Below are 24,853 nucleotides of genomic sequence, written 5' to 3'. Positions count from 1 at the left end.
ACAAATCTTTAATCTTTCTTTGTGGACAGAACCTCAATGTACAAGAGAAGCATACTATTGAATATCAAGGGCTAGAAACCAACAGTATGTTTTGGCTGTCACCTTCACCCCTTGCTTGTGGGCTTTTCAGAGTTATCTGCAGGGTGCTGGGCCCTTGGTCTGAGTGAGCAGGGCTTGTATATTCCTGTGTAGTTGGTCTTCTTACTTGTAACTGTGTGTGTGCGTGAGTGCAGGGAGGGGTTGTACATTATAAGGCCCTGTGTAGGAGAAGTACAGTGTAGCTCTTCACTCTCCCACAAGCATGTGCACACATTCATGCACATGCTCTTCCCCCCTCTTTGGGATTTGTATCAGGACAGCCATGTTTCTCTGATTAAAATCTTTTTTTTAATAAGAATTTTTATTGAGAAGTAAACCAAAGAAGACAAAGACATATCACCATAAAGATAATACAAAACAAATCATTTTTCGTAATGAAAAACCTCATTTTTCTAATTAATTAAAACAGTAAAGAGAAAATATCTAGAACAAGATAGAGCAAAAGAAATTCAGACTCTTAAAATTGTAAAATCTAATCTATTCAGCTTCTTGTAAATTACATATCGAAAACACTATAAGTCGAATCCAGAAAATGGGAACAAAGTTTGACCATAATGGATATTATAATTTATAAAGGGTTCCAAAACAGACATGAACGATTCAGTAGAGATACCATGTACATAAGCCGAGACTTTTGAAATTGAAGCATAGTCCCACACTTTCAAAAACCAGTTTGTGTAAGGAAGGAATTTCCAAAGTATGCCAATTAGATGCATATATAATCCTAGCCGCTGTAATCATATATAAACACAATTCATTTGATTTGGTGGGAATATAAGGTTTTATCATACTTAAAAGAAAAATTTTGGGAAGGAAAGGAATCTTAACTTCTAAGATTTGTTCAGTTTTCCTATGAATTTGTTTCCAAAACTGTTGAGCTTTACCACAACTCCACCACATATGGTAAAATGAACCTAAATGTGAGTTACATTTCCAACATTTCTTAGAAAAAGAATCTCTGATTAAAATCTTGGTGAACAGAGGTGTTCCCACTTCTGGGTTGAGGATACATCCTTGGGCAGGCACTTCTTTTTAGATAAGCAGTTGCTTGGCAACATGAAGAACCAGAGCACCTGCAGTTAATATATGTGGAATACAAAATCACTTCGGAAGTATATCTGATTCACTTGCCAATCTGTGTAGGATGTTGAAATGCTAATGAATACATAGGTCTCTGCAGGATTTTTTCCGTGGGTGGTGGTGGGGGCAGTCCTAAAGCTGCAATCCTACACCCATTTACCTGGGAATAAGTCCTATTGAATTCAGTGGAACTGGCTCAGTCTAAGGGGCAACTGCCCCCCCTTGCCCCCTCCCCACAGCACAGCACCCACTAATGAATAAAAGATAGCATAGATGGGGTAAAGATGCTCTGTTTGCTCATCCAACTGCTTTGTACTCTCCAGCCCTAAGTAAGTTTCCTCAAGTGAGCTGTGTTCATTTCAGTCAGTGCTTAGGGTTTTGGGTTGTAAGGTAGAAGTTTTGGAAGAACGTATGTTTGGAATAGAAATGAAAAATGCCACTGTAAGAACGAGTATAACTTACAGGTTATGCAACTGCAACTTAAAACCTATTTGTTTGGTCTGGCTTTCTGGGAGTTATTCACACATGGCTTCATGCTGCAGGGGAAATGTTGAGCAAACCCACTTTGAAATACACTCGAGGCATCTGAGGGAAGCAGCCCCTCCGCTCTGCTCTCAGATTTGCTTTGGATGCAGGTTCGCATTGCGTGCCTCTGTGTTTTCCTTCTAGCCAATGGGGAGAGGGAGAGAGAGAGAGAGAGAGAGAGAGAGAGAGCTCCTTGGATAGGAACACCATGATTCTAGTCAGTGCTTCTCCCTATTTGCTCTGGCATTTTCAGAAAAAGCCCTCTTGAAACCAGCATTTTTAAAACCCGGAGATACACTGAGATAAGCTAGAATTCAGAAGACAAAGCCCGATTTCTGTGCAGAGTGCTTCCAAGGATCTCGAATGGACTTCGGGGTAAGTATGGCTGGTGTCTAAATGCACACACTCTCTTCTGGAGGAGATTTGGGGTAACAGCCCTGTCTGTAAAAGCTCCAGGGTTTTTAAACTGCTTTTAAATGTTTTCCATTGTTTTAATGGTTTTTAACTGCTTTTAAATTTGTTTTTGTATTGATTGTTTTCAATTATTGTTTGGGGTTTTTTTGTTTTGTTGTTGTGCATTGCCCAGAGCCTTTGGATGGGGTAGTATAAAAATGTAATAGACAAACAAACAAATAAAAAATAGCTAGATAAATAGATAAATAAATAAATAAATTGGATGTCCAATAATGAGAGCATCAAAGAACTGAAGAAAATTTGTGATCAGTCTTTCCATCTATTGTATAAAATATTACAAGAAAAATAACTCTTTTCTCTCCTTGTAGAGAAAGCTATAAACAGGATTAGGTAATATAACTTGGAAAGACATTAATGTGGTATTAATGTAGCATAATGTACTGAGGACTTTACATTGGGCAAGGGATTAGGTTAGAGCATTTTCAATTATACTCCACAATAGTAACAATTGTTCCAAGATTACAGAAGTAGAGAACAAACAAACAAGTACTCCGTTTTGCAGAAAAGAAGTGGAAGGGAGTTTGCTTACACTTCTTAATATTAATCTTACAGCAATAAAAATTAAATTAAGCTTAGACTGATTGAATGTGATCGGTTCACATGACTGATCAAATGCTGACTCTGGCAGAATGTAGAGATTCCCATGGCATGTACCTGGTTTGGAGCTACAGGCCTATAGTTTCCATTTTTGCCTTTCACAACTCACAGGATCATGGGCTCACCATTTGGTTCACATGAGCTAACTCATGGGGTATGTCACTTGGCATGTATCTTGGGAAGAGGTGGCTCTAGGTCAAGTGTAACCCGCAACTGCAGGAGGACTGGCTTTCTGCTCGCCTCCATGATTCCAATCCAGGTGAGGAAGCTGGAGTAGATGTGAGTTAATTAAGCACTATTCTTTTAAAGAACTAGCCAAATGCTCTCACTCATGTAGGCACAGTGTACCAGATCAGTCTTATCACCTTCGCAGGAAGGAGTTAGATAAGAGGTAACAAGCTCATCTCCTTTTCTAACAAAGTGTTAATGGCTGGTTCAGGGCATGGGAAACAAGCTTGTTAAAACATTCCTAAACACTCACAATGTCTTTCCTGACCACACAAGATAAGCTCTGATGTGCCCATTTCATTTTGCTCCACATAGGGGTCTCAACCCTATTCACCTTTACGCTTTACGCTGAAAGAGCACACCCAGCAAAGTGGAACAGAACAAGGATGTACTCTTTTGTCTGTTGCTATTGTCATCATTGTCAACAACAAGATGTGGTCAGCATTCCGCCTCAGGACAAGATGCTGTCTATTTCTAGCCAAGACACAGTAAATCAGTGTGTCTCTTCCTCGGATTCACCAGTTGCATGTTCGTATGTTTGGGCATTAGCTACACCATCTTGCTGTGCCTGGACTCTCGTTCCCATCCCGCTTGTCGCCTCCAGATTGGCCTTATTACCAGGCCCGATCTGTGCAGCACACTTGGCTGTAGCAAGATACTAGTCCCCTGAGAGCAGATTCCCTTTAGATTTTTCCTGGATCCTGGATCCTCATTTGACGATTGGGTCCCCGCTGCTGTTTTTTGCCTTCCCACCTGTCCCAGATGAAAGAGGTCCCTGTACGATAGTCGAGCTACAAGAATCCACACACCCCACCGGACAGACTTAAGTATAACTAATCTCTGTTCTAAAGCCTCTTGCTCCCCTCCTTTCTTGCTCCCTCTAAAATCCAAATCTGTTCTCTAAGTCCATTTCTCTGGTCAGCCTTGAGTGGACTTAATTTGGACCTCAAGCTAAAATGCCTCTTTGCAAGCTTCAATTTAGTACTCTTAATACTGTCAGCCTGGTTATTTTTGTTAGTTCATATTGTGCTGCTTGCTTATCAAGATTTCCTGTACCCCTAAAAACCTAAAATAAATCTGATTCTGTTTGTGACTTCTGTCAGTTCTTTCCAAGACCAAAGCTTTGCACAAGTTTATTCTGAAATGGGGTGCTCGATTTATTTATTTATTTTAATTTATATACTGCCCCTCCAAAAATGGCTTAGGGGGGTTTAAACTCTCAAGCTCCCCACACAAGCCCAAAAGTAGTCAGGGGTGTTTGCCAGTTCCCAGGGACATCATTAACATATAACAATATCATTAACATATGGTCAAGCTGATCTCAAATCTAAGATTATGGATCTCGTCTTCATGTCAGGCTGGCTCATTACCAACCAGAGATTGGCAAACATTTCTGAGTGTCCACAATCATTTTACAGGAACGCGCACTAGGGATGTGCAAAACATTTCAGTGTTGAAACACTGAGACTCTTAATGGGGCATTTTGAGTGTTTTGAGCTTGAAACTAAATGCCTTTTAAATAAAGGCCTGTTTTGACCTCAGAGCAACACAACCACATTTCGAGTTGAAACATTTCAACATTTCGAGTGCCATTTTGGAGGCCTGTTTTTCTCATGCTGATTGGTTTTCTGGCACTGGCTTCTGATTGGCTTCTAATCCCCTTTGTTTTTTGGTTGGCTTGTTAACATACAACATACAAATCATGGGCAACTGTGCCCCCATTGGATGGAGAGAGGGGGGAGGGAGGAACCCAAAAGAGGGAGTTTCAAAATATATAGGGACTGGGAGGCAGAGAGCTCTTAGAGTGTGCCTTTCTTGAAGAAGATACGTCAGGATGGAAGGAAAGAAGGTTTGATTGTATGGTTTTCGTTGGAGTTCCAGATCCAGATTGGCACTGACCAAACTGTTGGCACTTTACAAGCTGTTGCCTCTAAGTCCCTGTTAACTTTCCTGTGATGGGAGTGAGTTAGTTCCTGGATTACTCTGAGGTGTGTGTGTGTGTGTGTGTGTGTGTGTGTGTGTGTGTGTGTGTATCTCGCCTACTCATAAACCCTAACAGATTTGGGCGCCCGAGGCTCATCTTCAAATATTACTTAACTACTTATCTCCAACAGTTTTCTCAGCACTGTATAATGTGCTGTGCTATTGCTGCTATAACTATCTGGTTTTGCTGGATCTCAGATTGACAAAGGCAGAACTTGGGTGCCTGCCTTCCTTGAGCCGTGGTTTCTTTTGCTTGTGAGATAGTGTAAATAAAAAGACTGTGTGAAAAGAAGAAAAATACAGCGGAAAACTAATAAAACATATTAGAACATACTGAACTTTCTCAAAATAGATTTATAAATTCTAAGTCAATCCCTCTTCCAACAACGGAGGGATTTTTCCACCATATTATGGACTTTCATGCCCTGGATACTGGAATACTCATTACTCATCTATGCCTATGTTTTTGTATAGCTTTAATATAGTTTTTGTATTATTGTTGAGACTTTTATATATCTTTGTTTATAGTTATTTGTTTTGTATGTATGGTTCCCGTATTTATGGGTGTGTATTGATATTTTATATTTTTCTCTGTTGACTTAGAATTTATAAATCTATTTTGAGCAAGTTCAATATGTTCTAATATGTTTTATTAGTTTTCCACTGTATTTTTCTTTTTTTCACACGGTCTTTTTATTTGCAGTACCTTCGTTTTTACGTGTTACCCCTTTTATGATTTGTGAGATAGTGTTGCAAGAAATGGACAGTGGCAGCTCTGTGTGTGTGTGTGTGTGTGTGTGTGTGTGTGATTGCTTGGTGATTGCTGTGATAAGCTCACTGCTCTGCTCTGCAATCTGCATTGCAAGGTGTACTCATTTAAAATGTGGCTGAAGTTGCTCTAGTTGCGCTTATGGCTATGCTTGCTGCTAAGTAAGGGTGCTGCTTAGAACATAAGAAGCAATGCTAAGAACGTGAGGAGTCATAATTGTATGAGAAAGAGCAACTTGTGCCAATGATGTTACCGCAGCACAGACACTGTGGCTAGCAGTGGATTCTGCGACAGTGGTTTTTTGTGTGTGGCCCTTTTTGGACTGTGTTAGAAATGTGTGTTCTGTGTTGGGAGGGACAGATTCACTTTTACTGTGTGCTAATGCAGTGTTTTTCAAGGCAGGTTTGCAAAATGTATTGCAAATTGCAATGCAAAACGTATGTGTGCACTCTGAGTGCAGCTTGTTCTGGCCATAGGGAACAATGGGGAAACTTGAAACACCCCATTGTTCCCCAAAGGTAGCGCGTAGGGATACCAAACTGGGTTGTGTGGTAGGGCATGGTGGGTGCTGTCTACTACTCAACCGACAAAAGAAATGGCAAGCGGACAATTTTTAACCAATTTTTAACCTTTTCCCCTAACCCCTATAGAACAGAACCCATCATGCCCTACCCATCATGTCCTACCAGAACCCATAGAACAGAACCCATCATGCCCAACCACCCAATCTACTTTCGTGTCCCTAGGAGCTATCTGTGGGGAACAATGGGGTGTTTAAGTTTCCCCATTGTTCCCTATGGCTGAAATACTCAAAATGTTTCAAGTTTTGTCTTGTCAAAACAGCTGGCTCAACCACCGTTTTGATTGAATGTTTCCACTGGTCTGCATTTCGTTATGAGCTTGAAATGAAATGCAAAATCTGGTCCACACCAGGGGCGTATCCAGTGCAGGGCAGTCAGGGCACATGCCCTGGGCACCACTTGAAGAGGGGGTGCCATTTTTAAAAATTAAAAAATTTAAAAAATGGCCACCAAAAGCAAAATGGCCAACGTGCATGATCAAATAGCCTCTGTGAAGCCCTAGGCCATGCCAGGCCTTGCAGAGGCCATTTGAGCATGCACTGTGGCCATTTTGTTTTCAGTGGCCATTTTTAAAATAAAACGTATTTTTTAAAACGGCCACCGCACATGCTCAAATGGTCCCTGCGAGGCCCTAGAGGTCAGCGGGGGGAGGGGGACCTTTTCAGACCCCCCCCCCCACGGCCTTTAGGAAGCCCCCCGAAGTGACTGCAGGTTAAAAAAATATTTGAAAATTTTAATATAAGTCACTGTACACATATTCAGATTGGCACTATGTACAGAGAATCAGGGCTTGTGAATACTAAGCTGAAGCTTATGAGCTAGGATTGTATTCATTTGCTCTTTGCTTCTTGTGATAAGTGAGTTAAATGTGATATCTTAATAATATGGCTATTAATGGTGAGTTTGTCTTTGAATCAGTGTGAAATCCTTAGTATTAAGGCCCACTGGGAGTTTTTTGCTCTCTTTCTCTCATTTTAACTGTCTTTCTGAAATACTAGAATATATTCCAAGCATTGACATAGTTTACTCTTCATATCCTTTAATTATTTTCAGAGTATCTGGGAAAAATCAAATTCTCCATTGATTTTTAAAACTTATGTAATAGTGATGCTACAATGCATAGTAGAGAATTAGACAAGCACTTCTGTTTAGTTTTCCAAGTACACCTCCACATAGTATTTGGGTATTTGATGAGCCCCAGCATCCTGAAATTTGTAGTTTTCCAGCATTTTTTGGTCTGGCTACGTCCACTGCTAAATAGTTTTTGAAATATTAAAAGATTAACGAGCTTGACATATTTTTCAGCTGATATTATAGTAAAGTTATCTGAAAGATGGGTGTCAGATGTTTGGACAGGGGGCGCAATTTCAGTGCTTGCCCTAGGCGCTATTTTCCCTAGATATGCCTCTGTTCCACACACATCCCTAGTATCAACCTTCAAGTTGGTGCCAGCCTTCAGTGTCGGCTGACAGTTGGGCTATATCATTTTTAGTTGGATAAAAATGAAGAGTTGTTGTAGTATGTGTGCTAGCTTTGTTATTGAGACTTGGTTGAAGTAGCTGAAATGTGTTTGGGTTTGTCTGAAGATGGGGAGACAGGGGCGCCTTCGTGGAATGTGGGGCAGCTATTCCGGTGGTGGTGGGGAATAGAAGAAGTAACGTTGGCAGGTCAGCAGGCCGTTTCAAGGGAAGGGGAGCCAGTAATTTAATAGCCATCTCCCCTTCCAGCTGCCCTGTCAGCTCTTTGACCTTGGGGAGCACTGCCAGCAACCTACATAGCCTTACCTTGCTCCTTTGCAATGCCAGGTCGGTCCAAAATAAACCTGAAGTCATCCATGATTTGATCATGGATGAGGGGGCTGACCTGATGTGCATCACTGAGACTTGGTTGGGGGAGGCTGGTGGCCCAGTTTGGTCCCAGCTTCTTCCTCCAGGGTATTCTGTAGAGGAGCAGGGGAAGGGACGTGGGCGGGGAGGTGGAGTGGCTGTGGTCTATAAGGATAACATCTCCCTTACCTGGATCCCTGTTAGGGTATCAGACCATATTGAATGTGTGTACTTAAGTTTGGGGACCAGGGATAGATTGGGATTTCTGTTGGTGTACTGATCACCCTGCTGCCCAACGGAATCTCTTACTGAGCTCACGGACTTGGTCACAGAACTCGCGTTGGAGTCTCTGAGACTCTTAGTGCTGGGGGACTTCAATGTTCATTTCAGGACCAATCTGTCCGGGGTCGCTCAGAAGTTCATTGCGGCCATGACAATTATGGGCCTATCCCAAGCAGTCTCTGGACCGACACATATTGCAGGTCACACACTTGATTTGGTCTTTTATTCTGATTAGGGTGGTGTTCCTTGGGTGGGGACCCCTGCGATATCCCCATTGTCATGGACGGATCACCATCTGGTTAAGGTTGGACTTACAACCACTTCCCACCTTCGCAGGGGCCAGGGGCCTATTAGAATGGTCCGCCCGAAGAGGTTATTGGATCCGGTGGGATTCCAAGAAGCCTTGGAGGAATTCAGCGTTGGCTCTGCTGGTGATCCTGTTGATGCCCTGGTTGAGAATTGGAACAACTTGCTCACCAGGGCAGTAGACACAATTGCTCCTAAGTGTCCCCTCCAACCCGCTTCAAAATTGGCCCCTTGGTATACGGAAGATCTACGGGGGCTGAAGCGGCAAGGTAGGCAACTGGAGCGCAAGTGGAGAAAGACTCGACTCGAATCTGACACATTACAACATGGCAAGAAAACAAGAAAACATGGCAAGAAAACAAATGGAACAAATGAGCCCAATCCAAATGATAAGATAGGCTGCTATTAAAGCTGGGAGGTAAACTCCCTAAAATGAACTCCCTTTCCATACTGGAAAAAGCAAATGATTTGGTGAACTGAGCCATGAGACAAACCCCACAAATGGCAAGAAAACAAGAAAATGCTGCTGATTTCTGGATGCCTTCAGTTTGAGATTATATGTAGTATTTCTTTACTTTCCACTGTGCCTCTGCATTTTTGTGCCATGCCCATTCTACACGGGTTCATTTTGTTTGTTCTTGTGCCCATGTCCCCGCCTGTTCTTGTTTTCTTGCCATTTGTGGGGTTTGTCTCATGGTTCAATTCACCAGATCATTTGCTTTTTCCAGTATGGAAAGGGAGTTCATTTTAGGGAGTTTACCTCCCAGCTTTAATGGCAGCCTATCTTATCATTTGGATTGGGCTCATTTGTTCCATTTGAAGAAGAAATTTGTTATATTGCTATCTCATGCCAGTAGCCTTAAAGATTATAGTTTAGCATATAAAATTCCACGTGGATTACGCATTCAAAAATCCCCAGCTCTGTTCGGGGATGATGAGGAATTTAAACATAGGTGGATGTTTATATTGAACAAGTGTTCATTTGATCTCATGTTGTTGGTCATTCAAAAGGCTCTTAGGGAGGCAGAGGTTGTGCAAAAGGAGATTGTGATTTGTGAAACCACATTGAAGGAGTCAGTTTCTCCAGATTTGTTTGAGAAAAGGTATAAGGATCTAGATGCGAATATCTTACAGTTTCAGGAGAGACTCAAGGAATTCAAAAATCAGAAATTTACAAGAGACAGTCAGGATATGTATCAGGCCATGTTTATGACTAGTTCACTGCTCCAAATACCCTGCATAATACACCTAAAACTTTGGCTAGATGGAGGGAACCCATTAGCACATCATACGTTGAGGGTACAGATAAGGAGGAATTCTCCACTCTTTTCGGTGATTATAATTATATTCAAAAGGAGAGACCATGTTTGGATAGAGCCTCTAGAGGCAGCAGTGGCGTATCGGGGGAAACGGCGCCCAGGGCAAGCTCCCTGAAATGGCGCCCCCCACATACCTGTGAGGGCGCGGTGGCGCCCCCCAGGCGGCAGATCGCCGGCGGTGGCGGCAATTCGGCGGTGGTGTGCGGCGGCGGGTCGCCCGAGTTTGGCGGTGGGTCACCCGCCGAGTGTGGCGGCGGGCGGGCGGCGGCGATTTGGTGCTGGCGGGCAGCGGTGGGTCGCCCGTGGCCCGCCGAGTGCGGCGGTGGCTGGCGTGGCGGCGATGCTGTAGCGTGGCCCGAGCGGCGGCGGTGGATCGCCCGCCGAGGACGGAGTGCAGGCTGCAGAGCGACGCCGAGCCTGCCTCCTGGCCCGGCGTCGCTTCCCAACTGCGCGCCTGCATATTGAAGTGCATATTCAGTGTAGAAGACCTTGTAGTTCAGGTGCTCCAGGTCTTAATATAGAAGATTGGCTGCCCCAGTGGTGCTATATTTTGTGGAAGAATTCCTCTTACCTTCGGTTTGATTCCAATGTAACTTTGATCTCCCTGTGCTGTTCTAAGGGATACACATAGGATTCTCCGTTTGAGAGTATTTCACTTCATGTATGGGCCCATTTCATGTATTATTTTTGGTAGGTGTGTTTTGTGATTGTGTTTGGCTTATAATTAGAGGGTATGAGGATTAGTCCAGCTGGCTTCACATTTCCACCCATCATGTTACTGATTGATATATGTGGAGAGTATTTTACTCCATGGTTAAGCCCATTAAGAGGGTCTAGCATTTTTAGCAGGCACTTTGGTGCGGCGTTTAGTGATAAGGCTTTTTCATATATTTGGTAGGATCTTCCCTTGGAGAGAACCTTACAGCATTTAAGAGCCCATGAGATGCATTCCTATGGCTTTCTGGAAATGGTTGTTTCTTTAAGATGAGGGGGTATGAAGATGAGTCCAGCTGGCTAATTATTTTCACCCCACATGTGATTAATTGAGTTTTGTAGAGAGTATTTAACTCCAAGTTTTAGTTTGCTCATGAAGGATTATAACGTGTTTCTGCAGGCACTTTCGTGCTGCTCTTATGACAAGGCTTTTCCTCAAATAAGGTTGGTGTGGCTGCATTTGCATTATATATATATCATGTTGTTCTTTGCACTGTTGATGTTATATTTTAATGTTCATTGATGTATAGACATTAGGAACTTCTGATGAAGATGTATGTGAAACAGACTATCATCTAGGGCAGTGATTCTCAAACTTGGGTCCTCAGGTGTTATTGGACTTCAACTCCCATAATCCCCAACCAAAGGCCACTGAGGCTGGGGATTATGGGAGTTGAAGTCCAATAACACCTGAGGACCCAAGTTTGAGAATCCCTGATCTAGGGAGTCTGTCAAGTTTTTTAAGTTTCAAGTCTTCTTTCAAGCTTCAAGATTCCAGTGCAAAGTTTCCAGATTTTCCAAGGTCTACGCAAAGGGGATTACCTCTTCATGTTGGAGGATGGACTTTCAGCAAACTGGCACCAGCAGCTTTACATCAGTTTGTTAACATTACCAGTGTTTGTACTATTTTTCTTTTGGGAGTGCTTTTTTGCCATTGAGGAGTTTGTAACAGTCTACATTGTTGTATTTTTTTGCTGCTGATTTCTGGATGCCTTCAGTTTGAGATTATATGTAGTATTTCTTTACGTTCCACTGTGCCTCTGCATTTTTGTGCCTTGCCCACAAGGGTTCATTTTATTTGTTAGATTGCGACATAGAGCACGTCTAAAGATCTATGCTCAGGCAATACGTGCGGCAAAGAAGCAGTTCTTTTCTGCCCGTATTGCCTCTGCGAGTTCACGTCCAGCGGAGTTGTTCAGGGTTGTGAGGGGACTAGTATCTGCCCCCCCTCCCTTGAACCAGAATTTGGAATCATCAGTTACCCACTGTGATGTGTTTAAAGAGTTTTTCGCAGATAAAATCTCTTGGATTTGGGCCAACTTAGATGGAGACTCCACAATTAATTTGGTGTCTGAACTGGAGGTGTCCAACTATTCCTCTTATGTGATTCGACTGGATCAGTTTCCGTTTGTGACTCCTGAGGATGTGGACAAGCTGCTTGGGGCGATGAGGCCTACCACCTGTTCTCTTGACCCTTGTCCAATCTAGCAGGGAGACTGTTGTAGTTGGCCTGGTGGAAATTATAAATGCTTCTCTGAGGGAAGGCAGGATGCCTCCTTGTCTTAAGGAGGCAATTATTAGACCACTTCTAAAGAAGCCTGCATTAGACCCCTCAGAGCTGAGCAATTATAGGCCTTTTTCCAATCTCCTATGGTTGGGCAAGATGACTGAGAGGGTGGTGGCCTCTCAGCTCCAATCGTTCATGGATGAAACTGATTATCTAGACCCATTTCAAACTGGTTTTGGGGCAGGCTATGGGGTGGAGACTGCTGTGGTTGGCCTGATGGATGATCTCCAATTGGGAACAGACAGAGTAAGTGTGACTCTGTTGGTCCTTTTGGATCTCTAGGTGGCTTTCGATACTATCGACCATAGTATCCTTCTGGAATGTCTGAGAATGTTGAGGGTGGGAGGCACCCTCAGTGGTTTTACAGTGGTTCCGCTCCTACCTCTCAGACAGATTCCAGATGGTATTGATTGGAGATTGTTGCTCTTCAAAATCTGAGCTTAAGTATGGTGTCCCCCAAGGCTCCATACTTTGTCCAATGCTTTTTAACATCTACATGAAACCGCTGGGAGAGATCATCAGGGGATTTGGAGCTGGGTGTTGCCAGTATGCTGATGACACCCAGATCTATTTCTCCATGTCAACCTCTTCAGGAGTTGGCATATCCTCCCTAAATGCCTGCCTGGAAGCAGTAATGTGCTGGATGAGGGAGAATAAACTGAAGCTGAATCCAGATAAGACGGAGGTACTTATTGGGCGGGGTCAGGACTCTAGAGACAATTTAGATCTGCCTGTTCTAAATGGGGTCACATTTCCCCAAAAGGAACAGGTTCACAGTCTGGGAGTACTTCTGGATTCACACCTCTCCCTGGTTTCTCAGGTTGAGGCGGTGGCCAGGGGTGCTTTCTATCAGCTCCGGCTGATACTCCAGCTGCCCCCGTTTCTCGAGATCAGTGACCTCAAAACAGTGGTACATTTGTTGGTAACCTCCAGACTGGACTTCTGTAATGCGCTCTATGTGGGGCTGCCTTTGTACGTAGTCCAGAAACTTCAGTTGGTTCAGAATGCGGCAGCCAGGTTGGTCTCTGGGTCATCTCGGAGAGACCACATTACTCCTCTGTTGATGAAGCTACACTGGCTGCCAGTAGGTTTCCGGGCAAAATACAAAGTGCTAGTTATAACTTACAAAGCCCTAAATGGCTTAGGCCCTGGGTATTTAAGAGAACGTCTCCTTCAGTACAAGCCCCACCGCCCACTGAGGTCTTCTGAGGAGGTCCATCTCCAGTTGCCACCAACTCGTTTGGTGGCTACACAGAGACGGGCCTTCTCAGCTGCTGCCCCAAGATTGTGGAATGCGCTCCCTAATAAGATACGAGCCTCCCCATCTCTGGCAATTTTTAAGAAACAACTGAAAACACATCTCTTTAACCAAACTTTCTCAGCTTTTTAAAACTTGTTTTTAAATTGTTTTGGCTATTTAATTGGTGTTTTGTGATGTTTTAATGGTTAATTATTATTTTATGTAGTTTATAATTTTTGTTTTGCAAATTAATTTTAATGGTGTTTTAATGTAAACCGCCCTGAGCCTTTTGGAAGGGCAGTATAATTTTTAAAATAATAAATAAATAAATAATACGTGCAAAAGCTTAAAATGGCAATTAGTTAATATTAGATCAAAATGAATTAAGATTTTCAAAGTTTATTTTCCTGAACACAATCTGGTTCTGTCACATGAACTTTTCACACCAAGAACCATTGCTGCTCAGCAAATTCTATAAATGAATTAACTTAAATTGAAGAAAATATATTGAACAAAGTTGATCAATCTACCAAGGAAATATAATAGTAACATCCAGATTTATGTGTCAAGTTTATTAAGAACATAAGAAAAGCCTTGCTGGATCAGGCAAAAGACTCATCTATTCCAGCATCCTGCTTTACGCAGGCCAAGTGCATCTAGAAAGCCCACAAGCGGGGGAAAGAGGGCAATGCCCCCTCCGATTAGTGATCCCTAGCACCTAGTGTTCAGGGGCATTCCCCCTCTGATCCTCATGGAAATATGCAGCTATCCAAACTAGTAGCCATTGATTGCCCTATTCTCCATGAATTTGTCTAATCCCCTTTTAAACCCATCTAGCTTGGTGGCCATCACATCTGGTTGCAGCAAGGTTAAACTTTTGTTAAAAATCTCCCACTTGCCCATTTATTTTGTGGGTTGGGTGGTAGGTAGCACCCATCATGCACTACCACCCAACACACTTTGGCGAACCTAGGAGTGACCCATGGGGAACAATGGGATCTGTAGAATTTCCCCATTGTTCTCTATGGCCGAAACTCTTGAAACATTTTGAGCTTTGTTCTGTCGAAACAGCCAGTACAACCACTAGTTCAGCAAAATGTTTTGGCCACTTGCATTTCGTTTTGAGCTCGAAACAAAATGCAAAATCCATTTCGTGCACATCCCTAACACACAACCACAGGAATCTCTAGATTCGCGCAGAGCCAACTTTAGAACAGGCATGTGAACCAGTCCTTAATGTTAATCTTGCATCTGGGGGTGCTTTTCAAATGTGGGAGAAAACTGTTCCATTTGAAAAACAGTACCCAGCAATGAAAGAGACGTGGGGTGATGTGTGATGCTGCCTAAGATACAATGAATATGCAGAATCCTGACACTTTATATTCTATAGCTCTCCAGCTGTGTGTTAAGTTGATCATTTTGCTGATATCTGAGAGGAAAAGGAACCTTCTGTTCCAAGTTGGAAAGATGATCACAAGTTTCCTTCAGTTCTTTGACACTTCTACTGTTGGATAATTGATTGTGTATTTTAGAGTCCATCATTGCTTTCTATCTGCTTTTCCATAATATGCTGCATTGAACTATGACACATTCAAAAGGGAAATGGATTGTTTCTGTAGCCCTTCTTAATGCATTCAAAAGAACTTCTCAGAACATGGTTCCAAGTGCCAGAAGCAAGTCAGAAATCCTTCCCTTGCACAGCACTTTCCAGTCACACTGCTCACAGAAATGCAGTGTTTGTCTGGAGAGGGAAGTACCATAATCGGCAGCCAAGCTATGTACAATACACACAATTCATGCACACAAGCAGAGGCACTCTTACCCCTGGACTTCTGGGCCGAAGTCCAGGGCCTCCACACCCCCTGGGGTCTCCCCAAATCCTCTTTAGTCTTTCCTGGATGGTGTGGTTGCCACACCACTGGCCCACACTGCACCGGGCGGCTGAGTTGTGGACTACAACTCCCATAATCCCAAAGCAAAATCCATTGCAGCTGGGGATTGTGGGAGTTGTCGTCAACAACATCTGGGAATCCCTGTTAGAGGGAACACTGGCCCTGCCCCCTCCAACCTTTTTGCCACCTTTTTCAGAGAGGAGTGAGGGGGAGAGCAAAGAGCAAGCTATCACCCAGTCAGCAGGGGCCTCATCCCTCAGGGGCCCAGGGACATTTGTCCCCCCTTGTTCAACTGTAGCTATGCCCCTGGGGCTGTGTATCGCATTGAACCAATAATCAGATGATGCAACCCATAAGAACAGCCCTACTGGATCAGGCCCAAGGCCCATCAAGTCCAGCATCTTATTTCACACAGTGGCCCACCAGATGCAACTGGAAGCCTACAGGCAGGAGCTCAGCGCATGCCCTCTCCCCTTCTGTTACTCCCCTGCAATTGGAGGCCACCGCCTGTAGCCCTCAAACTAGTAGCCATTGATAGACTTCTCCTCCATGAAGTTATCCAAACCCCTTTGTACATGGTTCGGAAACTTCAGTTAGTTCAAAATGCAGCAGCCAGACTGGTCTCTGGGGGAATCCAGAGAGACCATATTATGCCTGCCCTTAAACAGTTGCACTGGCTGCTGATATGTTTCTGGGCAAAATACAAAGTGTTGGTTATTTCCTTTAAAGCCCTGAATGGCTTAGATCCAAGTTACCTTATGGCTTAGGCAGAGGCGCTCTTACCCCTGGACTTTGGGGCCAAAGTCCAGGGCCTTCACACCCCCTGGGGCCCCACAAATCATATTTAGACTATCCTGGGTGGTGTGTTTTGTGCCCTCAAGAACCTATGTGTTAAAAAAATGATGCTTAACTTGCAGCGGGGGCAGGGGCTCCAAAGGCCTTTAGGTCTAGGCTCCAAAATTACCTAGGTGCATTTCTGGGCTTAGGTCCATCCAGGCTACCTTAGGTCCAGGTTGCCGGATCATACAGAAAAGAACACCTTCTTCTGTATGATCCCCACTACACATTGAGGTCATCTGAAGAGGTCCGTCTCCAGTTACTACTGGTACATTGGTGGTGACTTGGAACCAGGCCTTCTTTGTAGCTGCTCCTGGGCTGTGAAATGCATTTCCTGCAGAAATTCATAGTTTAGACTCATTGTTGGCCTTCAAGAGAGCCCTAAAAACCTATTTGTTTCGTTTGGCCTTCCAAGGTTTTTAAATTGTACTTAAATGTTTTTAACTTGCCTTAAATGGTTTTTAATTGTTTTTAAATTTAATGGCACAGCAGGAAAATGACTCTATTATCAAGCCAGAAGTTGCCGGTTTGAATCCCCACTGGTTTGGGAAACACCCATATCGGGCAGCAGCAATATAGAAAGATTCTGAAAGGCATCATCTTATACTGCATGGGAGGAGGAAATGGTAAACCCCTCCTGAATTCTACCAAAGACAACCACAGGGCTCTGTGGTCGCCAGGAGTCAACACCAACTCGATGGCACACTTTACCTTTACATTTGTTTTATATTAATTCAATTGTTTTAAATGGTTGTTGTTTTTGTTGTTCACCACCCAGAGCCTTTGGATAGGGTGGTAAGGAATGTAATAAATAAATATTTTATTTGTTCAGAGTTTATTTTAATTTATTAAAATGTGTATCCTGTCTTTCTACTATAAAAGTCCTCAAGATGATTTACATACAAATGAAAATCACAAGAATAATTAGAACCAACCAGAACCATGTTAAAATCAAACAATAGAGCTAATAAAATCAACCACACAGAATAATAGGAGCAGAGTACCACTAGTAGAAAAACACTCATGTTAATCAAAGGCTCAGGTGAACAGGGTGGGGCCTAAATGATAAGAAAGAAAGCACCAGGCAAACCTTCCTAGGAAGGAAATTCCAGAAATGGGGTGCTAACACAGAAAAGGCCCTTTCTCCAGCAAATGCCCAGCATCCCTTTGAAGGTAAGGGGAGCCAAAGGAGGGAAATACGATTGACCCTTATGGTAAAGTTTGATTTGTTAAGTAGAAGATATAGTTAAACAAAGATAAATCTACCCGGTAAAGCTCTTTGATCTTCCATAATTTGTCCCAACTCAATTCCATGAAGTATGTTGAAGTGATATTCACATTAGTCCGTTTATCTGTACTAATCCGCTTCGTATCTGGATAGGAGAGATGATCTGGAGCTCGGATTCTCCGAAGAACATGTTTAACATCTTGCTCCAGGGTTTCGTACTTCCCCACAATGTTATAGTGAATGTTGCAGGGATCACAGAGCATAAACATTGGCTTCCAGTGGATGTCCATATATTTGATCTGCTCTGACAAAACAAACTTTACAAATTCTTGGAAAGTTACTTGCCCTGTTGAATTATTTCCCCCTCTGGACAAAGCCTTGATCCGATTTGCTATCGAGGCGTAATACGGCTCTGAATGGTAGAACTTGTCTCTGTATGCAGAGACCAATCTTTCTAGAGGATGCCTGATGAATATTATTTTAGTGTAATTGTTCATAAGTTCAACTTGCTTTTCGGAAGGGTATGAACTCAACCTCTTTAGAAGATGTGTGTAATGGATTGTGTCTCCATTTATGTCAGAGGGATCCCTGCTCAAGTTGAGTGTAAGGAGCAGAAGGATTTTCTTCCAGTTGGTGCAACCCACCTTGGGAACTTCACAGTAGATCAGCTTGTAATTCTCGACCACAAAGAGCTGTCTGGCAACCTCAGACTTCAGTCTCCATTTTGAACTTGAGAGATTCTTGTTCAGACAGGTAAAGTTCATGGCCTCTTTACGAACCTTTTGCCTTTGCAGCCAATCTTGTTCAGGATCTGCAAGAAAAGTTGGGAGCATAGAGAAATGATACCATGCCTGCATGAGATGAACCTTATGGATTTTATCAAATTTCAGTCATTTGCAAAAATTTTATTAATTGCAATAATTTTGTTTCATTTTAATCATTCATAATGTTTATGGTGTTACAGCTACTGGTAGCGACACCATTCAAAATTCCTTGGGTAGAATAACTTGAGGCCCCCGCTCCCGCTGCAAGTTAATCAACATTCCCCTACACACACACCGTGACACAGCATTTTTAACACATGGGGTATATTTATGCAAATGTGTAATAGCAGAAACCTTTCAACACACAACTTAACATATCCCCATCTCACATTTTTCTTTCCCCACTCCCTGCTTTGTCTCTAAAGCACCCAGCACAGGTTATAATCACACTCATCCGCCCAGCACAATGCAGGTCAGCAGTGACTACACCACCCAGGACAGTCTAAAGAGGATTGGGGGGGGCAGGAGGTGTGGAGGCACTGGACCTTGGCCCCAAAGTCCAGATGTAAGAGCACCACTGCTCCCAGACTGCACACTTGCTTTTTCAGAGGGAATGCTATCCAGTCAAGAACAGGCTGAGCCTCTCTCCTTAATCAGCTTGCTTTCTGATCACCAGCATCTCTGCCTTATCTTGATTAAGCTTCAGTTTCTAATGGAGGAGGAGGGATGCAAGCAGATGCAAGCTGGACTTTAGGAGCCACTTCCCAACTGCATTTGACAGTTGAACAGTTGCCTTGTGCAATGGTGGCTTACAACACTTTGTTCCAAACAAAGTACTGGCCGGCTAGGTACTTGTCTCCTCTCCCTCGCTCAGTCCATTTATGGCTAGCTGGCTAGCTCTTTGTTCACCAGCTGGCAGAGGACGAAGGGCTGTGTGTCTGACTCACCCTGCCAGCAAATGCTTCCTTTATTTATTTGATTGAGTGATTGATTGATTGATTGCTATACCACCATTCCAAAAATGGCTCAGGGCAGTTCATTTTCCGGCTGGGTGAGGAGGAGCACAAGAAAGCACCCTTCTGACTCCTGAACTCTGGCAAACCCAGGGACATTCCCCCTCCCTCGTCCAATGATGGCTACACCACTGATGGCACCCAGATTATTATCCGGGGCTGCCCAAAGTAAACATGTTACTGCTATTTTGAAAGAGCTATGCTAGCTGCCAATTTGTTTCTTGGTCCAAATTAAAAGGTGCTGATTATAACTGTTAAGCTCTAAATGGCTTTGGACCTAGATAGCTCAAAGGCCACCCCGCTCCCAGCTGAATCTACCTGTCTTACAAGATCTCCTAGTAGTTATCCGCACATGGCTTCATGCTGTGGGTAAATGTTGAGCGAAGCCATTTTGAATCACACTCTAGCATGGAAGGAAGCCGCCCTCCCCTCTGCTCTTGGTTTTTGTTTTTGCAAGTTCACATGGCATGCCTCCATATTTTCCTTTTAGCCAATGCGGGGTGGTGGTGGGAGATTACTAAAGAGCTATTTCTGCATTTCTAAAGAAAGCAACTCTCTTATCAAGCTAATGATTCTAAGTCAGTGCATCTCCCTATTTGCTCCGACATTTTCAGAAAAAGTTGCTTAAAACTAGCATTTAAAAAACCCAGAAATACATCAAGATAAGCTAGAATTTGCAAGACAAAGCCCAATTTGTGTGTGGAGTGGGTCCAAGGATCTCGAAGGGACTTCGGGGTAGGTTTGGCTGGTGTGTGAATGAAAACACTCTCTTCTGAAGGAGATTCAGGATAGAAGCCCTGTCTGTAAAGTCTCCTGGGGAGGGTCAGCTCCATGTATTGACAGAAGCGGAGGCTCAGCTATCAGTGGGACAGGTCCCTCCAGTTATTGACCTCAGGCTACGGAATGTTCTCCCTGTGGAGATTCGCTACATCCACTCACTTCTAGCTTTCCATAGAGGTTTAAAGACCACCCTTTTTGTTTGGGACTCGGGATATTCTGAGGAGATTGCTTTGTTGTCTCCCACTTTGGGCCCATTGAACCTTTGTTGGCTGTGATAACCTATTTTTGCTGTTTTATCTGATCAAAGATCATAATAAACTGAACTGTTATTCTCACTGTTGTGTTGTCTTATTGTTCCTGTGCATTCTGGTGTTTTGTTATATTTAGGGCAAGCTACAAAAAGTGGGCAGTATGTAACCTAATGGCGCAGCAGGGAAGTAACTTGCCTAGCAAGCAAGAGGTTGCCAGTTTGAATCCACGCTGGTATGTTTCCTAGACTATGGGAAACACTTATATCAGGCAGCAGCAATATAGGAAGATGCTGAAAGGCATCATCTCATAATGCGTGGGAGATGGAAATGGTAACCCCCTCCTGTATTCTACCAAAGACAAACACAGGGCTCTGTGGTCTCCAGGAGTTGACACCAACTCGCCAGTATAACTTTACCTTATGTAACAATATAAAATAATTAGTCTATTTTCCATTTCCTTTTTTAAAGAAACAACCCAAAATTTGCACCATTGCACCAGTCCACTTGCTCTTTTCTTTTTTGATTGATTGATTAAATGCCATCAGGTTGGTGTCAACTCTTAGCAACCACATAGATTGTCTCTGGGATGATCTGTCTTAAACTTAACCTTTTAGGTCTCTCATGTTGTCATAATCGAGTCCATCCACCTTACTGCTGATCGTCGTCGTCTTCTCTTTCCTTCAACTTTTCCCAGCATTTTGGACTTCTCAAGGGAGTTTTAGCATAATGTGTCCGAAGTATGATAGTTTGAGCCTGGTCATTTGTGCCTCGAGTGAAAATTCTGGATTGATTTGTTCTATGCAAGGGTGCACCTTGGTGATTTTGTAGCCTGGATCTAAAGGCCTTTGGAGCCCCCACCTCCGGAGCCCTCCCCAACAAGTTAACCATCATCGCCTAAAGGCCTCTGGAGCGCCCCCACACACATGCCGCACAAAAGGCTTCCTTTTTTCAGCGCAAAAAGGCTTCCGCGCAAAAGACCCCTGCTTGCGCAAAAGGCTTCCTAGAAGCCATTGCAGCCCAGCCGGGGAAGGGGACGGGGTCGGCAGGGGAGCTCTCCTGCCGACCCCTTGAGTATGGGAAGGGAAGGGGCGGCAGGGGTCTCGGGGCTGCTCAGGGGGCGGCCGCCAGCCGAGCCGGGGGCATGAAGAGCCGGGCGGCAGGGACTGGGAGATACCCTGCCGCCCGATTGAGCATTTAACATACAAAGGAGGAGGAAGCCGAGCCGCGCGCCGCCGAGAGGAGGGGGAATGAAGCGGGCGGCAGGGAGGTATGCCGCCCGCTTACTCACATAAATATGGCGAAATTCTTGAGGGGGTAAGTAAAGCCCCCCCCGTACTCTTGTGGAACCCCCCACCCCAGTGCCGGACCGCAGCTCCGCGGTTCCGTGCACACCCCTACTCCTGATCATCTCGGTTGCCCTCTTCTGCACCTTTTCCAGTTCTACAGTATCCTTCTTAAGATACGGTGACCAAAGCTGTATGCAGTATTCCAGATGTGGCCGCACCATAGATTTATATAAGGGAATTATAATATTAGCAGTTTTATTTTCAAACCCTAATTATTCCTAGCATGGAATTAGCCTTTTTAACAGCTGCCACACACTGAGCCGACACTTTCAGTGAGCTGTCCACCATGAACCCAAGATCTCTCTCCTGGTCAGTCACCAACAGCTCAGATCCCCTCAGCATATATGTGAAGTTGGTGTTTTTTGCCCCAATGTGCATCACTTTACACTTGCTTACACTGAACTGCATTTACCATTTTGTCACCCACTCGCCCAGTTTGGAGAGATCTTTCTGTTTCTTGACTGCTGGCTCCTTTACTGCTGATGGTCAGTCCTAAAAGGCAGAAGCTATCCATCACTTCAGTGTCTTTATTATCAATTCTGAGGCTGGTTGCTGTACCAGTTGTTATTAGTTTGTAGATATAAATAAGATTGCAGTTGTAAATAAGCAGCCCACTGCCCACTGCTTATTTACATACACTGCTTATTCTCTTTTAGTGGAAGCTAAATATACAAGTAGCTCACTTTCTCTCTCAGTGCTAGAACCTAGCAATTTAATTATCCTGTATCAAGGTTTCTCCACAGTCGTTCTCAGAACACTGCATCAAACTGATTGCCATATGTTTAGGTGTAGAGCTGCACTACTACTAATTCTGCATTATTTTAGAATAATAAAAATTTACGCTTGTAGTTCCAGAAGGAGAAAGCATGAGGTACCAGAAACATCAGAAGACAGTGAAAAAGCAACCAAATGCAATTAAATGCAACAAGAAAGTTGGTCTGGATCAGACCTTAGGGTCTCCAGCTGTTGTAGGACTAAAACTGCCATCATCCTCAGTCACAATAAACTGCAGTTGAGGATGATAGGAGCTGTAGTCCAACAAGCACTGGGCAGCCACAGGTTGCCCACACCTGGTTTGGGTGAAAGCTAAAGGACATGGGGGGAACTGAGCAACAGTATAATTAATCTTATTATTTTATTTACTTATTTAAAATATTTATACTCCATCCCTCCAGTACACTACTGCTCGGGGCAGCTCACAACAATAAAATACATACAATATAAAATAAAACTAATAAAATTAGCCAAATTAAGTAAACATGTTAAAAGTCCAGACTAAAACCACAATCAGAATTACAGTTGCTGTATTAAAAGTTATTTTAAAAGCTAAAATTGAGAATGATAAAAACTAAATAACCTACCAGATATAACCAAGATGGAAGATTAAAAAGCCTCTTTTAAAAGTTGTGGTTTTAATTGTTTTTTTAAAAACTCTGGGGGAGGGAGCATGGCGAAGCTCTTCAGGGAGGGCATTCCAAAGCCGAGAGGCCAAACATGGTCCGACAAGTACCCTGGCCCCAAACCATGTAGAGCTTTAAAGGTCAGGACCAGAACCTTAAATCTTCCATTTCTTGATTTCAGTGGTCAACTATGTAGGATCATTTTCTTGCAGTACCCTGCATTGTAGTGAACGCATACTATTTATTTTATTGATTGATTGATTTGATTTGATTTGATTTATATACTGCCCTTCAAAAAATGGCTCAGGGCAGTTTACATCAAAATAAAAACAAAACAATCAAAATAAAAACTAAAATCAATTAAACAATTGAAATCATTTAAAAATTAAAATCATTAACATTAAAATTATTTAAAACCAACATTAAAATTTTAAATCCATAAATCTAATTAAAAGCCTGGGTGAATAAATGTGTCTTCAGTGCCTTTTTAAAAATCGCCAGAGATAGGGAGGTGAAATCACCAGAGATGGGGATTAATTATGTGCTGTGTGAAAAAGTACTTTTTCTTGTCAGTCCTAAATTTCCCAAGCTTCAGTTTCATGGGGTGACCCCTGGTTCTAGTGCTGTGAGAGAGGGAGCACATTCCAAAGCCCAGAAGCAGCAACGGAGAAGGTCCATTCCCAGATAGCCACCAAACTAGCCCACACCCATAAAATATCACCCTTTCTATCTTACCTATCTTTTCTGTCAGCCTCTGATAGAATATCTGAAGAAAAATGGCAAGCAAACTGCTGGTGAAAAGCAAGATGAACACATTACGAAACACCTTCTTCATAATGTTTTCCCAGTAATCCAATGGTTATGATGAACTCTAGAGTCTAGACAATCAAAAGTGTAGAGAGAAGGTGTTATATGAATAGGGTTACAAAAACATCACACTACAGAGAAACCACCAACTCTGGATTGCTTATGGATCCGATCCAGCAACAGGGCTCACATGCACAGCTCTGGGAGCCAAATGTGGGGTTTTCACTGTGCACTGTAACCTGTTGCTTGCTTGCTTGCTTGCTTATTTATTTATTTATTTTATTACATTTTAATACTGCCCCATCCAAAGGCTCCTACAGCAAGTAAAAAACAAAATCAAACTCCATTTAAAACCAACAGATTAAAACAATATAAAAACAAATTCAAAACAGTTCAGAACTATTTGAAACCAATTAAAAATGCTTTAAAACAATTTAAAAGTTTATAGAAAGCACCCCTGGCCATAGCCTCCACCTGGGATACCAGGGTGAGGCCTGGATCCAAGAGCACTCCCAAGCTGCTTACCTGCTCCTTCTGGGGAAGTGCAACCCCATCCAGCACAGGAAGGTCTAACTCATCCATCAAATTCCAATCCCCCCAAATGAGCACCTCCATCTTGCTTGGATTCAGCTTCAGTTTATTATCCTTCTTCTAGCCCATTACTGCCCGTAGGCAGGCATTTAGGGAATGAACGCCATTTCATGATGATGATGATGAGGAGGAGGAGGAGGAGGAGGAGAAATAGATTTGGATGTCATCAACATACTGATAACACCCTGCACTAAATCTCCTGATGTCCTCACCCAGCAGTATCATGTAGATGTTGAAAAGCATTGGTGACAGAATGGAGCCCTGAAGGACTCCATATAATAGCTCCCATTTTGAAGAACAACTGTCACCAAGCTCCACTATTTGGAATCTGCGTGAGAGGTAGGAGCAGAACCA

At 43.2% G+C, this 24,853-nt stretch overlaps 1 protein-coding gene across 1 annotated transcript; it reads right to left on the bottom strand.

Annotated features, from left to right (window-relative positions):
* Positions 1-17,143: 17,143 nt before the first annotated feature.
* LOC128352202 (carbohydrate sulfotransferase 8-like) lies at positions 17,144-23,936 on the bottom strand. Its single transcript, XM_053312603.1, has 2 exons — positions 23,837-23,936; positions 17,144-18,358 (listed from the first exon to the last, which is right to left on the bottom strand). Exons 1-2 carry the CDS (start codon positions 23,934-23,936, stop codon positions 17,529-17,531), a joined length of 930 nt encoding a protein of 309 aa, XP_053168578.1. The 3' UTR covers positions 17,144-17,528.
* Positions 23,937-24,853: the final 917 nt, after the last annotated feature.

This window comes from Hemicordylus capensis, chromosome 1, assembly GCF_027244095.1.
Source record: "Hemicordylus capensis ecotype Gifberg chromosome 1, rHemCap1.1.pri, whole genome shotgun sequence".
Lineage (NCBI taxonomy): Eukaryota > Metazoa > Chordata > Lepidosauria > Squamata > Cordylidae > Hemicordylus > Hemicordylus capensis.
The sequence above is the reverse complement of the archived record's forward strand: the minus strand, read 5'-3'. Positions and strand labels throughout refer to the sequence as shown.